The following is a 16,032-nucleotide window of genomic DNA, read 5'->3' as shown; positions in this document are numbered from 1 at the left end:
GGTCCTCTGACAATGCAGGTGCTGAGCCCATCTCCAGCGCCCCGACAGGGCCTCCTGTGAGAGGCTAACAGAACCCATATTTTGTAGCTAAGGCTTAAAAGTAAGAAAATAAAAAAACGCCAGGGTTCAAGCCCATTCTGACACGCACTTTCTCTGACTGTCAGAACTTGACTTACCAGCACCTTGGCCATTTCTCCCTGGCACTTAGGCAACATTTTACCTCTTACTATTTGCTTGTCCAAGGTACCTACCCCAACCCTACTTAAGCTATCAACTCCAGGAAGGAAGGACCTACTCTGGTTCTGAACTTGGATCAAGGACCACTACGTCTCCAGTAACTAGTAGTGTCTCTCTGCCTAAACTGGAGCTGTTTGGATGGCTGCAGGCTCTGCTGGGGTTCCCTCTCCCCAAGATCAAGATGTGGCTTTGCAGAAGCCCTCTTCCTCAGGCCACTGGGGCCCAATGCCAAGTTAGGCCTGTCCTCCAGGCTGAGCAAGCCTTGTGCTAGATCACCCTCAACCTCTCCAGCTGCCTTCTGGCTCTATCCCCAACAAAGGACTGAACACTGCCTCCTTCCTAGTGGCCTTCAGACCTTATTCTTTAACCGGGGCGTACATGGCAACTCAAAAAGCTGCCTCCTTCATTTGCAACTGAAGAGGTTTCCAGTGATGAAATGGGAGTAAGGCTGTGACTCCGACAGGCCCCTTTATGCCACCCAAAGTCCCTGATGGTATCCCTAGTTAGCAAGGACTACAGGAAAGGCAGAGAGCCTATGAGAACCCTTTGTGCCAGTGAGCCTTGAGAAGAGGGTGTTATTCCTGATACCTTTCAGGTGAGGACCACAGGCCTGAATTCTCCATGTTCCCATCCAAAGCCAGAGAGCAGTATGGCCACGAACAAACCATTGACCAGGAAATCTCGAACACCTGTCACACCATCAGGGGCTGGGTAGGGCTCCACCATGCTAAGGGAGAGGATTTTTCTGGTCTAGCTGCATGTATCCATACCCAACTCTATAAAGATAAAACCAAGCAAGCAGGAAGGCAGTATGGACTCCAAGAGAGGTTTCAACCTGAAGGTATGATGAAGGGCTGACACAGGGGCAAAGCTTGTCTGGCTCCTTTAAGAGCCACAGGTTGGAAACTGGAGTCCAGACTCTGGTCTGGCAAACTGCTAGGCCTTGGGTTTCATTCAGTAAGTGACCTTTCTGTTGGCGCTGAGGAGGGTTTGTGGTGCTGCCAAGCATGCAAGTCCCCATCAGAGAGGAGCAGGGAGGCGGGGGCTCCAGGCCCGCCGCTTCCAGGAAAAGGCAGGCGTTCTTGGCAGCAGTGGGTTTCGAAGCCTTGTTGCTATTGTAAATCATAAGGGGATCGGAGTACTTGTTCTTAAAAGTCTTCCCCAATCGATCCATCTGGGTCGTCATTTCTGACAGGAACGGCCCTCCACTCTTCTTCCACTCAGGAATTACAAATCCAGCTGCCCTCTGCCAGGCCAGGCTGAACACTGCCCTCCTGTGCCCAAGAGTCCCGGGCAGGTGAAGTGCTGGCAGCTGAGTACTAAGCTCTGAGTGGACACATGGATTATTTGTTATCAAGAATTAAGAGAATCACAAAGATTCAACTTTGGCTTCAGTTACTTTAACTAGCAATAAAACCCCCTGGGCCTGGGCAAAATTCTGCAACTCTTCTTCCAAGGGTCTCCAGCCACAGACCACCCCTTCCTCTATCTGGACCATGCCACCTGGGCCTCCTTCCCTGTGCCAAACTGCTAGTTAACATTTGTGTCATTGTTTCCATTAGAAAAGTTGTTTTTTCCCCTTTAAGAATATATAACCCAACTGCTAAACTATACTCAAAGCTGGGAGGGAGGCCTCATGTTTTTATTTCCTTCTAGATGGCACTGGGCATGTGAGGCTGGCCTCCACAGGACCGCTAGAGTTCAGGCAGTGCCACCTGACTACCAGGCTTTAAAGGCCCAGACTGCCTCATGAAGTGTAGGGTTATAGGATGTGGCTTAGAGCTGCTAAAGAATAGAAAATAGAAAACTATCTGGAACCAAAACAAAAACTCAACTTTATAAAGTGCCAGTGACCACGCTGTGGAAAAGCCTGGGTGTGACCCAGCACCCAGCAAAAGAAGGGAGACAGGAGCTATCTCCAAGCATATGGTTCACACCAGAATGTAATGTGACAGGTCAGCCCAATTCTAAAAATCCTTAGTAACACTTTTTAATATACAAGAATCAAAAGTACAACAGTTTTACAATGTAGGAAAATTTAATACATACTATATAAACAACATTATTTACATCAGAAATTACTAGGACAGTGGCATTTTTCACAAATATAAATTAATTACTGTTTAGTCAATAGGTTTTAAAAGTCCACAATTTTACAAGAAAAACCACCTGTCCCCAAATGGGTAGGGCACAGATGGACTAAAGCAGCCTGGACCCTTGGCATGGCTCCCTCACCCAACACAGCTGGCCTCAGACAAGCCATAAGACCAGAAGTGCTGGGCCTGGACCACTGCTCCTGCTGACAAGTGGGTTTTGGTCTGTAGGATTTCAGCGTCGCTGTGTGTGAACTCCTAAGTGAATCACCTTTGTACCAGCGGGCCTGATACAACTTCCAGACACACCGGGTCAGAATGTCAGCAGCTCAGTGAGAAATATTCAGCTTCCCTTTGTGGGGTTTAAGGAATGACTACACAGAGGGGCAAGCAAGGGCCATCAGATCGGGCTCCAGAGGGCCTGGCCAACTCTGAGGACACAGTAATCAGCAGGGGCTTCACCTTCCTTCCCTAGGGTCATGGTGCATCACTGCCATCCTTGTTTAATTTGGGGCTTGCCAATGCTAACTGTCCCTCCTTCCTCAACCATCCAAAGCCAGGCTCCATGGAGTAACATCTGGAGACTCTTGGGCAGCTTCTCTCAGTCACAAATGAGAGATTTCTACCTGTGCAAACTTCTGTTTTAAGTATATGATACTTATACTGATTTAAGTCAACGAGGAAATGCCTTTCTCCCAACCTACTCTTCAAATATCCTTTAACACCTAAAACAGATGCTTGATGGGGGATACTGTAATCTTAGAATCAATGTAACACTGATCTGGCCAATATTGCCTTTTGCTACATCTTATGGCACCAAAGTCCTGAATGTAAACAAAAGGAAGGTCCTTTTTCCTCATGATGAGACATCCTTGGGAATAACTTACAACTTCTACCAACAAGTTAAGAGAAAAACCTAGTTGAGTATAGAAAGGCAAGGCCTCCACCTTCTACAGGAGTGCATCCCCTTCCTGGCCCCGATTCCTAGCACACCAGTCAGATTAGTGTCAATGTAATGGAGCAAGATGCTCCACCTGTGGTTTACTTTTCACTACCGGGCCAAAGTGAACCTGACTTCCTGCATTCATTTCAGCAGTCACGGCAGGCCACCACAGGGGAAGAGGGGACTTCCATGCAGTCACTGGGCTCTGCTGCAGGGCATGCATGTACACAGCCAGGGTGAGCAGCCCAGGTGCTGTGAGGAGTTACAAAGGCGATGGTCTGCTGAGCTCCTAGCACAAGCTGCTGGCACTGACTCAGCACCAGACAGGCCTGAGGTGCTCCAGGTAGCAGAAGCAATGGCCCACCATAGCCATGCATGGACACATCTGTTTCACTCAGGGATACAATCAAGCATGTCTTAGGAAAGTCATGAACGGTACTGCCCAGGATGAGGCCAGACAAGTGAGTTCTTGGAGCTGAACCCGCATATGCCCATCACAAGGCTTTTCATCAACTCTGAATGAGCCTAGACACTTAGAGGCACACCATGCTGTATGTTCAAGTCAAATTTTTGTCGCCTAGAAAGGTTTTGGGTACTCTAACAATACTGGCAAGCTGTAATGAAAGTGAGTAAAACCTAAGGCCCTGAATCAGTACACTGATGGGAGCCCAGCTACTGACAGAACCTATCAGCTCTCCAGCCTGACTCCATCTACTCTAGCAGGACACCTGCCATCTATAGTTCAGCCACCCCAGCTGTGGATGTTTCTGATTTCTGTTAAAAATTAACTTAGGTTTATGCTTTACAGATCATACTCTGAAACAAATGGGGTTCAGTTCTAATGATCTCCAACCAGCGGTGGAAATGTAATCACCTCAGGAAATGTAATCACCTGACCGCATCATGAATGTCAGGTATATGATTCTAAGCTGTGCAAAAGAACCAAGATACAGCTGCAGACACTGACCTACTCCAATACTGAAAGCTCCCCTGCTTGCTGGCACTACCAAAGCCCACATTAGGAAACCTACTCCCAACCAGCATGAATACCCCACCACTGGGCAGCCATCTCACCAGTAAGCCACCTCTGCTTCCTTCTCTAGGATCTACAGCTTTCCTTCTCACCACAGGAATCAGAAAGCCACCAGGGATTCCTGTCTCCTGGTCACATTACCTCCCTACCCCACCCCTAGACCCACTCAGTTCACTCCCCAGTCAAGTAAGGCCCACGCTGACACCAATGTTGCCCAAGTCACAGTATTCTAAAGTCAGCCAGAGGGACCCAACTTTCCCTGACACAGAGGGAAAAGGGACTCCACTCAGAAGACCAGATCTTTGAAATGTACAAAGATAGTATGGAAAAAGTAGTGTTGGCAGAGAAGGCCATGGTGGAAGTTGTTTCCTGGTCTCTTTATCCCCAACCCACTCCCACCCTATAGGCCTCATATGAGACCAAATGTATCATTTCTCCCAAGTACACATCTGAGGGATACACTTGCTCCCCTTCAAGTCCTGCAATGTGAGATCCTACTCTCTTGTCCCCACTCCCCATCAGCAGCATCCATCATGTCATAGCGAACCAATCACACACTGTCCAGCAGGTCCCGGCAGCCGTCATGCACCAGTTCCTTGGCCTGACCACTCATGCTGAATGAAACATTCATGACTCTCAAGATCCGATTCCTTCACAGGGGAAGAAGACCAACGAAGCTGGTACACAAAGTCACCTCTTCCTCCTAGCACCCATGGAGGTAGGAGGCCACAACAGGCTGGGATAGGATGGGGTGCCAAAGTGCAGGAGTGGAGACCAAACCAAAGCAGCTGACGAAGGCCTCCCACTCCGTGAAGTGCTCCTTCAGCTGCTGAGTTGATGGCAGCAGCAAATTCAGAAATTCCACTCACCGGCCCAGATCACTGGCCACTGCTAGACCAGACCAAAAATGTCCAAGTGCTTGATGACTCCTGCGCTCTCTCCCCTTTCAGAGCTGTTCTTTATGTTTTCCGAACATTCCAGTTATAATCTGGGTTGTTTTTCTGTTCTAGTGATCTCTCCAAAGGAGACCTGTGATCCAAGGGTGACTTGGAATCGTGGGGAGATTTCTGAGAAGGGGGTGAGCGAGGATCTGAAACTGCAGGGTGCAATGGGGGCAAGGGCTGCTTATATTCCCCCAATTTGTCTGTGTGGAAAGAGCGGTAATGGTCTGAGGGTCCCTGGCCATGGTAACCCATAGGGGGCCGGTGATCAGACATTCGTCGGAAATCCTGCTGGTGGTAATTCTGAGGCCTAAAATCATCTGATCTCCTCCGCTTGGAGTCATGATGGTGCCTGAAACAGAGATGCAAGGATTAGCTCAAAAACCAGAACCAGAGTCCCACCACTTCTCCATCGTCCCCTGGCATTTCCTCAGATGTATATTCAATGGACTCAGAGACAAATGTTTACATCACCAAGAAGCCAAAACACACAGACACAGAGACTGAAATAATAAATTATCTCATACTTATTGGTAAAAGGCATCCTATGAAATGGTGTAAGACTTATCAAGTCTTCAGTGACATAAGAACATACTTGAACAATCATTGATGGCTTCATAAACTCATTCTCCCTTCCGGAAAACACAACTATAAATACTTTAATATTTCTTCACCAAGCTCAAGAGAAAAAGATACACAGAAATTATTTGTAAGTTATTATTAGCAGCACAACCCAGAATCAACCTAAATACTTAACAGTAAGATTTAATAAAATTATTTTTAATACTGATCCAATATGAAGAGAGTACTGAAGTTTTTATCATGGGCCCTGAGAAACTGTTTTACTATCAAAACAGAATCAATGCAACCCCACAAAAAGACAACTCAATTCAAAAATAGGCAAAAGACTCAAATAGATATGTCTCCCTTTTTTGGAGGGGGGGGGGTGGTATCTTCTTTTAGATAGGGTCCCCCTGTAGCCCCAGCTGGCCTGGAACTCAGTACAGAGACCAGGCTGGCTGACTCAATCTCACAGAGATCTACCTGCCTCTGCCTCTGCCTCTGCCTCGTGCCTCCTGAGTGCTGGGATTAAAGGTGTATGCCACCATATGTAGCCCCTTGAATAGCAATTTCTCTAAAGAAGATAATGCTAATGTGTACCCCAAAAGATGCTCAACGTCAGTCATTAGCAAGAAAATGCAAATCAGAACTACCAAGAGATTATTTCACATACAGTGGGATGGCTTATTAAATGACAGTAATAATAATAATATGGGATGTGACTCAATTAGTAGACTGCTTGCCTAGCATGCAGAAGGCCCTAGGTTGGATCACCAGCACAACACATACCAGGTATAGTGATACGTGCCTATAATTCTAGCACCTGGGAGATGGAGGATCAGAATTTCAAGGTTATCCTTGGTTACAAAGTGAGTTCAAGATCAGTTTGGGCTACGTTAAGACCCTGTCTCAAAAAGCAAAACAACAACAACAACAATAATAAAAGAAAAGAAGCGCTAAGATGGAGAAAAAACTGTACCTTCTATACATCGGCTGGCAGAAATGTAAAACAGTTCAGCCACTGTGGAAAACAGTTTATTGATCCTAAAATGTTAAAGAATTACAAAATGGCTTAGTAATTCCACCCTACAGTATATACCCAAAAGAACTGATAAAAGATAACTAACAACCTCATGTCCATCAACATCCTTTGCAGCAGTATTCATAGCAGCCAGGATAAGAGGAGGAATGACCACCAACAGAAGAGTGGATGAACAAACAGACCCTTATCTAAACAAGGGGTATTAGTCACAAAACGGAATGAAGTCATGGGACATGCTAAAATGGGCATAAATGTTAAGAACAAGTCAAAGAGGCCACATGTGAAAGGCCACATAAGGTGATTCCTTCTAGATGGCATGTTCAAAACAGGCAAATCCAACTGGAAAGCAGATCAGTGGTTGTCAGAAACTAAGGAAGAGGAAGAGAGGGAAATGACTGCTTCATGGTTATAGAGTTTGCTTTGGGGTGACTGAAAGTGTTCTGAAACAGATACATGAAGGAGTCTGCACAACCCTGTGAAAGTACTTGTGATAGTTTATACTGATTGTCAACCTGTCTGGATCTAGACGCACTAAGGAGACAAGCTCCTGGACATGTCTATGAGGGATTTTTCTAATTAAGGTAACTGAGGTGGGAAAACCTAGCTGGGGGTGGCACCCTTCCATGGGCTAGGGTCCTGGACTAAATTTTTTTTAAAAAGTGAGGTGAGCACTAGCACTCCCTGCTCTCTGCTTCCTGACTGTGGATGCAGTGTGAGCAGCTGCCTCCTGCTCCTGCCGTTATATCTTCCCTACCAAGACTGTGGCCCCCAAATCCTTAAGCCAAAATAAACCCTTCATCCTCTAAGTGCTTTTTGTCAGGTATTTTGTTGCAGCAATGAGACAAGAAAAGAATACAACGGACTGTTCACTATGATATGGTCCATTTATGAAATGTGAATTTTACTGAGAGACAGACAGGCAGACTAACTGCAATCAGATGCACAGATGCCTAGAATCAGAAAGAAGCAAAATATATGCAACTATAGTTTTTGAGAGGCCAGATGAAGAACAATGAATGCTTCCTCAAGGTTGGAACCTAAAAGTGAGCCTTCTACTTATGTCTGGTGACTACTGTTTAGGTCATGACACTGGAAGAGAAAACCCAGGAGAAGGCCAGGAAGACTGCCAGGGCATAAAAGCAGAGTTCACTGGAGGTTTTGCAGTAGAAAAAAATTCTGCACAGAGAGGTCTGAAGCTCTGCATAGAGCTTCCCTTCACATACACAGCTGAACACAGCTCAGGGTATGCATGTGAGCAAGCTACCCAAAGCTAGGCAAAGAACCACCCAAAGGATTAGAGGAGACAGTGTCCTGTACTGCATGGAGTCAGAACAGTACTTGTCCTCACTATTCAAGAGGCACTGAGTAGCATGTAATGAGGGTCCCTGCCTTAAGGATGGGCAATAATTAGGCCTTGACTGAACACTACTCCAGTTCAGCCTAACAAATCTCACCACCTGAGATGTGAAAGAATCAAACTGCATTGAAATAACCTGTTTCCTAAGAAAGCCCCAGAATACTTACTGGAATATAAAAAGCATTCAATCCAGGTAAATTTTACCTACATCTAATGAATTACTAGGCATGGAAAGTACCAAGAAAATAAGATGCTTAATGAAATGAGCTGATCAACTTGAACTGACTCAAATGATATAATTAGCAGATAAGGACACCGAAACCATTCTCCGAGGTAATACTCTCCATTTTGGAAGGTTAACTATGACATTTAAAAAAAAAAAAAAACATCTAAATACAACTTCTGGAGACATAACTACAATGAGTGAAATGAAAAATATACTCAATGGGCCTCATGGCAGGTTAAACACTGAAGAAAAAGAAAATATTAGTGAACTTGAAAGACAAAGCAGTTTAAATTATTTAACATGAACAGGGAAAACAATTTTTAAAAGCAAGCATCACTGAGTTACTATATCACAACTTCAAGCAGGAGAATATTAAATATAATTGAAATTGCCAAGGGAAAGAAATGAAAGATGGCAAGAATATTTGAATATTGGGGGAAAATTCCCAATTTATGGGCATAATAAGCTCATATGCCCCAAAGCTAAACAATTCCTGAGTACAAGAAACAAAAATGTACCAGGACTAGGGATATAGCTCAGTGGCACAGCACTTGTCTAACGTATTCGAAGCCCTGGGTTTAATTTCCAGTACCACATAAAATAGAGGGAAAAGAAAAGGAGGGAGAAAAGAAGGGAAAACTCAAGTTTAATCCCCAGTACTACAAAAAAAAAGCAGAAGGAAGACTAAATATACCAATGCATATCATAATCAGGGAGTGAGACAGTATTTTATAAAAGGGAAAAAGGAAGATAAAACCCTGCAAGCAGAGAGCAGAGGCATATCTTCAAAGTGCTGAAAGAAACTGGCAATCTAAAAACTTACACTCAGCAAAAATACCTTTCGAGAAGCTGGAGAAATGGCTCAGTGGTTAAGAGTACTGATTGCTTTGCAGAGGACCTTGGTTTGGTTCCTAGCACCTATATGGTGGCTGACAACCATCTGTAACTCCAATTCCAGGGGACCTGACACCCTCTTCTGACCTCCATAGGCATTGCACATACATGCAAGCAATACACTGAAGCACATAAAATAAAAATAAAATATTTTTTAAAAATACCTTTCAAGAACAAAATAAACTTTTTTTAAGACAAGAATCACCACCAGCACACCAATAGTAAAACGAAAGTTCTTTGGGCAGAAGGAAGATGACAGGCCTGTAGAAATGCAGAACTACACGGAGGAGCCAGATAAGACACTGCAGCACTGAGCGTGCATCTCTCAAAGGAGAGTGCTGCTGCTACACTACTGTTGCTCACCAAAAACGCAGCCCATTTCCACATCTTCCAAAACAAAAGCAGGACATGGAGATGATGCATAAAATTTCCCCACTATAAATTCAAGGTGCAGTCTAAACAAAGCATACCATCATCAGCTTAGGGAAGACTACAGTTGCTATAAAGTTCAATATATAGCCAAATCCTGAAGGTAAACAGCCTGGCTTAAAACACACACACACACACACACACACACACACACACACACACACACACTCCATACTTGCTGACTCCTAATGTGAAATGTTAGCTTAGCTTATCTCACTGATGGCATGATATGACTACAGAGAAGGTACAACTTCAAAAGGCTTTGACTCTTCCAGATAGTCAAGGACCACAGACTAGACCCACCTCAGAATCCCTGCTACCTGCTATGAATGACAGCCACATTAGTAATTGTTGTTGACTCTGTTTTATGTATTCACTACTATAAAGGCAAGTGTGGACACGTGTGCAGGTACATGTGTGAGCCAACCTCAGTTATTACACCTCAGACACCATTCACCTTTTTTTGTTAATTTTTAAAAATTATTTGTTTTTATTTTATGTGTATAAGTTTTTTTTGCCTGTGCATCACATGTGTGCAGTAACCACGGGACCCAGAAGAGCACACTGGATTCCCCCTGGAACTAGAGTTACCACCAAACTCAAGTGAGTCCTTTGCAAGACCAGCAAAAGCTCTTAACCACTGAGCAAACTCTCCATTCACATTTTATAAAAGATTTTATTACATTTATTTATCTATCTATTTAATTTGTGTATCAGTGTATGTGAATGATCAGAGGAATTTCAAAACTTCTTTCCATTCACCACATGGGTTACACAGACTGAACTCAAGTCATTAGGTTTGGCCGCAAGTGCCTTTATCCCTTGAGCCATCTCACTGGCTCCCGCCTTGTGTTTATAGACAGGGTCTCTTACTGAGACCTAAAGCTCACTAATTAGGTTAGTCTAGTCGGTCAGTGAGCTCCAGAGATCCTCTTGATTCTGCCTCTACAGCACTGGATTACAGGCATGCAACACCATACCTGGCTTCTTTACATGGGTATTTGGGATTGAATCCAGGTTCATCATGCTTGCATGGCAAGAACTTTACAGACTGAGCTATCTGCCACCCCCTGACTCTATTTTATGGCTACCATTCTGCTAAATGTCTGCAAAGGCAGGTAGAAACTTTTCTTGCACAGGGGATATAATGAAACCAAAACACAACTGCCTATGACCTGGAGAACAAAGGATAAAGCCTGTAACCTAGCACTCAGGTTTCTCTATCACATCCCTCTATTCATCCTGCTAATCTTCTGGACATCCATCCCATCCATTCTGGGCCTGAGCCAAGGCAGCCTAGACCCTCTGCTCTCCCAAGCTGACTTTTCAAGGCCTGAATTAAGAATCACCAGTCTTTTTCTTTGCCCTTCAGTAAAGTCTGATCCCAGGAAAACTCAAAATTCCCTCCTCAAGACTGCCACCCATCTCATCAAGACTTCCCTCTAACACTTGCACATCCATGTTTATTGCTGCTACATTTGTGATAGCAAGGAAATGGAACTATCAACAGAGAAATGGCTAATGAAAACCTGATACATATACAGAATGGAATTTTATTTAGTTGTAAAGAAAAATGAAATTTGCATGAAAAAAAGCATGGTTCTGAGGAGTATAATATTAGTGAAGTGACTCAAACTCAGAAGCAAAAGCTTCCTATGCTCCTTCCTCATATGTGGATGCCAGCCTACAATGTACACACACTGGGTGGGTGCAGTCTAGAAATCTAGAAAGGAGAATGTAATATTATGTGATGAGGAAGGATGTGGAGTTGGGCAGAGGGACAAATGGGACATGAAAGAGGAAAAAAACATGGGGGGAAAGAAGCTACTAAGGGGAAGCCGGGGAGGGGAGGTGGCAATGCGGGGAGGAGAACCTCAAAAAACACTCTTCCTTCAAAAATGCTATAATAGGATCTAACTATATGCTATTTTTTAGTATTTTAATTTTTAATATTTTTATTATTTTTAATTTTACATTTATGAGTATATTGCCTTCATTTATGTTAATGTACCCATGTCGTATAATGACCACAGAAGTCAGAAGCGGGCATCAGATCCCCTGGAACCAGAGTTACAGATAGTTGTAGCCGTCATGTAGGTGCTGGGAATTGAACCCAGGTCCTCTGCAAGAGCAACCACTACTCTTAACCACTAAACCATTTCTCCAGCCCCTATATGTATTTTTATTTGCTAACTTTATGAGCTATTTTTTTCTTTTTTTTTACATTATATACTAATGGAAAAAAAATAAAAACACTTAAAACATGGAAAGCAAAGTCCTCAGTCAGGTTCCCTTAAATGACTGCTGCTGCCGGAACTTTCATGAAAAGTTTCCATGGAGGTCACTAACCATGGCCCAGGGACCTCACCTGCCACTTAGGAAAAAGCCCACTGGACTTATCCTTCCACAGCAGTAACTGAGAGGAGCCACCCACTCCCAGTTGAGCACTCTCCCCGTGGTTTGGCATCAGCATATCCACGCTGTGTTATCCACTATAGAGGGCCAGCCTCTGTGCTTCCCCTGTAAAGTTCATTCCATGCTGCCCACACCTACCTAACTTGAAGAAAAATGAGCCACAACGTCTCTTTCAGCAATCCTGGCCTGCACGTGTCTGTGTGTGCACATGTGAGTGTGCAAAGCTCTCCCATGGACTGCCTTACCCCTCAGCTATGGGGACCCCCTGCACAGCCACCATGCAGACACCTGCTGCCACCTAGCCTTTAAACACACTGGGTTCAGTTTCCAGGCAGGAAGGTAGTGGTTCAGGGTCAAAGAGATCAAGTCACACGACTGTCTTCATACTTTCAGTGTAAGGAAGACAAGGTTTTTTTTGTTGTTTTTTTAAGGAAAATTTCATGAAATTTCCATGCTGGTGACAATGTCCAGTGATTTGTTCCATGTTTTATTCTGCTCTTTTTTTAAAAAAACAAACACAATTCCCCTCACTGGTTCATAGTCAAGACTGGTCTCCACCATGACCTGTTAGTCACAACTCTCATATAGATTCCACACACAAAAAAATAAAATGGTGTTGCAACAAGCAAAAAAAAAAAAAGTTTTTAGAAGGTTTCTGGGAATGAGGGAGTAACTTTCTTCAGTGGTACAGCCACTGATAAGCTGCCCATGCTCCAGTAAACAACCCCAGGCCCTGCTCATGTAGCAAGCATATTAATCTCAGTGGGTCACAACAACAAAAGACTTTAGTAAGAGAGGGGGGCTTGTTGGGAAGAATTACAGCAGGAGAGGGAAGGGGTGAGTATAAAAATGACCAAAATGCATTTTATATATACATACATACATACATACACACACACACACACACACACACACACACACACACACACACACACACAATAGACACAAAAAAAAATATAATATAACACATAACAAAATAGAGATCTCTCCTCGCACACTGATCACACACACACACACACACACACACACACACACACACACACACAAACTAGTCAAAGAACAAAATAATAAATAATACATAACAATAAAGAACTCCCTTCCAGCATCCTGAGGATGCCTGACGGCAAAGGCATAGAATCAGACTGGGGACTATGACTGACATATGAAAGACACTCAGTAAGCACTGGACAAACACACTGCTATGAATGTCATGGTCTTTGATCCCATAAATAGTCCTAGGCAGGTCAGTGCCCACTTTCTCACAACTTTCTACACACCTGTCATAATAATCTCTGTGTCCCCGATGATCTCGGTCGCTGCTGTACTGATCATAAGGTCTCTTTCTGGACATGTTATTGGGTCGATAGCTTCCAGAACGGTGGGCATCCATATGTCGTCGGTCACCATAATGGTGGTCCTTGTACCAGTGTTGTTCATACTGATGGTGTCGGTCACTGCCCCATGGAGGATTGTTGCCACCGCCATAGTTGAACTTCCTTTCCCTCTGCCAGTCTCCTCGATCTGCAGGAAAAAAATGATTTTATGACTACAACAAATGGCAGCATTTCACCTTCACTGGTTTAAACTGAAAGGCTGAGACAGATTACAAGGATGTTAAATTTCTTCCTTCTTGGTGTGCTCCCATACAGAAATTCTATAGTTTAGAAAGAAATGCAGTGCATTTGATTATAACAGAAAATGCGAATTTTTGCAAAATAAATCTTAAATTTTGTTTCTCTGTCTTCTATGCACTTTTAAAGTCTTGTTTTATATTTCTCTTATGTATTTTTTAAGTAATTCATGCTTACTGTAACTAGCAAAGCAAAAGAACACATTATTAGTTTCCTACAATCGCCCCCCCATTCCTACCATTCTAAGGTAACTGTTACTGATGATCACACTTGTGTTTTCACATCTTTTTCCATGCTTATACAAATACTAAAATGTACACATTGGAAAAGAGTTCAGTAGTTCCTCAAAAACACAAACATACATTACCACATAGTCCAGCAATTCCACTCCTAGGTATGTAAGTAAAATAATTAAGAATAGGTATTCAAACAAATACTTGGATATAAATGTTTACATTAGTACTATTCTCAGCAGTAAAAAAGTAGAAAGTAAATGTCTATCAATGGATGAACAAAATATGGCACAGTCATTTAATGGACTCTGGCCATAAAAAGGAATTAAGTATGAATAAACGCTATAATGTGGAGAACTCTGAAAACATTTTGCTAATAAACCAGAGGTAATATACTGTATATTCCATTTATATGAAGTATTTAGTAAGAGTAAGTTAATTCACAGAGATAAAATACAGATAGCTGTGGGCAGTGGAAGAGATAGGAAAGGCGGAGAAACTGCTTAGTAGGTATAAAATTTCCATCTGAGCTGACAGCTTATGAAGTAGACAGAAGCAGCACCTATATAGCACTTTGAATGTAGCAAATACAACTATACTGTTCACTTACAGATAGCTTAAGTTTCTGCTACATGAATTTCACCAAACCCAATTTAAAGGCACACACATGAATTTTGATTACTGCTTACTATTCTACTTTTTAAGATATAAAAAAGTTGGGGAGAGCTCTTTGTGATACTATCTTGCTATGTAGCCCAGGCTATCCTCAAACCTGTAATCCTCCTGTCTCAGCCTCCCAAGTGCTGATATTACAGGCATGTGCTGTGAAGCCTGGGTTTAGCCTTCTTTTTAACAACTGATTATATGGGGAACAAATGTTCTAATACCATGCAATCATTCCCCTAATTAGTGGCTATTCAAATTATTTCCAGTATTTGTTAATGTAAGATTCAAATAGCATCCTCACACAACTATGTGTCATCATTTCTATAGGACAGGCAGAACTATGTGTCATCATTTCTATAGGACAGACAGATGTCCAAACAAGAGTACTGTACTCAAAAGGTTTATGTACTTAGATATTACAAATTATTTTCTAAAAAGACAGGAGTACCTCTTACTCTTGGTAACTAGTGTGTATTTTTACTTTTAATGACCGCTGATCTGAGTGAGTAAAAAAACTGGCTAACTTATTGCCATAATGCGTCCTAAGAGGTAAGGTTGATCATTCTGTCATACTGACAATTTAATTTCCTCTTCGGTATGAAATCTTTTTTTTTTTTTTTTTAATTTTAAACAACACATAAGCTCTACTGAAGTTCTGATTCTGAATTTTTTGTGTTTTTGAGGCATTCTTATATATATCCCAGGTGGGCCTTGAACTAAGGATCTCCTGCCTCAGTCTCCCCAGCACTGGGATGACAAGTACACACCACCACACCTACCTTGAATTGAGTCTTATTTATGCAGTTTTCTAACCAAATCTCCAAAACTTTAATTCAATATACTTAACTTTTTTTTTACAATTTTTTAATTAACAAGTAAACATTATATATACATATGTGTGTATATATAGATAGATCTTACATGTCTCAAAATACAAATGAACTATAAAATAGCTAAAGTAAGTTAACCTATGTTTTTATTCTATTTTTTATGTGGCAAGAACACTTGAAATCTCCCAGTGATTTTTAAGAATATAATGTTATTAATTACAGTCACCATGCTGTACATTTTTAAAATAAATTTATTTATTTATTTATTCATTCATTCTTTATATGAGTCTTTTGCCTGCATGTATGTAAGTGTACCTGTGTGTGCAATGTCCGTGGAGGTCAGAAGATGGCGTCAGATCCCCTGAAACTGGAGTTAAGGATGATTGTTAGCCATCACGTGGGTGCTGGCAATGAAACCTTGGTCCTTTGCAAGAGCAACCAGTGCTCTTAACCATTGAGCCATGTCTAAAGCCCCTCTACTTTTCTGTTGTTGTTGTTGTT

General features: G+C 42.6%; 1 protein-coding gene across 4 annotated transcripts in view; it reads right to left on the bottom strand.

Moving 5' to 3' along the window:
- Nucleotides 1-2,562: 2,562 nt before the first annotated feature.
- Nucleotides 2,563-16,032, bottom strand: part of Chd2 (chromodomain helicase DNA binding protein 2) — a 137,140-nt gene continuing 123,670 nt past the window's right edge. For 3 of the 4 annotated variants that reach the window (XM_008852336.3, XM_008852337.3, XM_017802978.2), the window contains 2 exons: nucleotides 13,449-13,692; nucleotides 5,266-5,599 (listed from right to left, as the gene is read on the bottom strand). In XM_008852336.3, the coding sequence (XP_008850558.1) occupies nucleotides 5,266-5,599; nucleotides 13,449-13,692 (578 nt within the window). Of the gene's footprint in view, nucleotides 5,600-13,448; nucleotides 13,693-16,032 lie in introns of all 4 variants that reach the window. The other variant, XM_017802977.2, reaches the window with a different exon arrangement.

Source organism: Nannospalax galili, unplaced genomic scaffold, assembly GCF_000622305.1.
Source record: "Nannospalax galili isolate Female #2095 unplaced genomic scaffold, S.galili_v1.0 scaffold63, whole genome shotgun sequence".
NCBI lineage: Eukaryota > Metazoa > Chordata > Mammalia > Rodentia > Spalacidae > Nannospalax > Nannospalax galili.
This window is presented reverse-complemented; position numbering and strand designations above follow the sequence as displayed.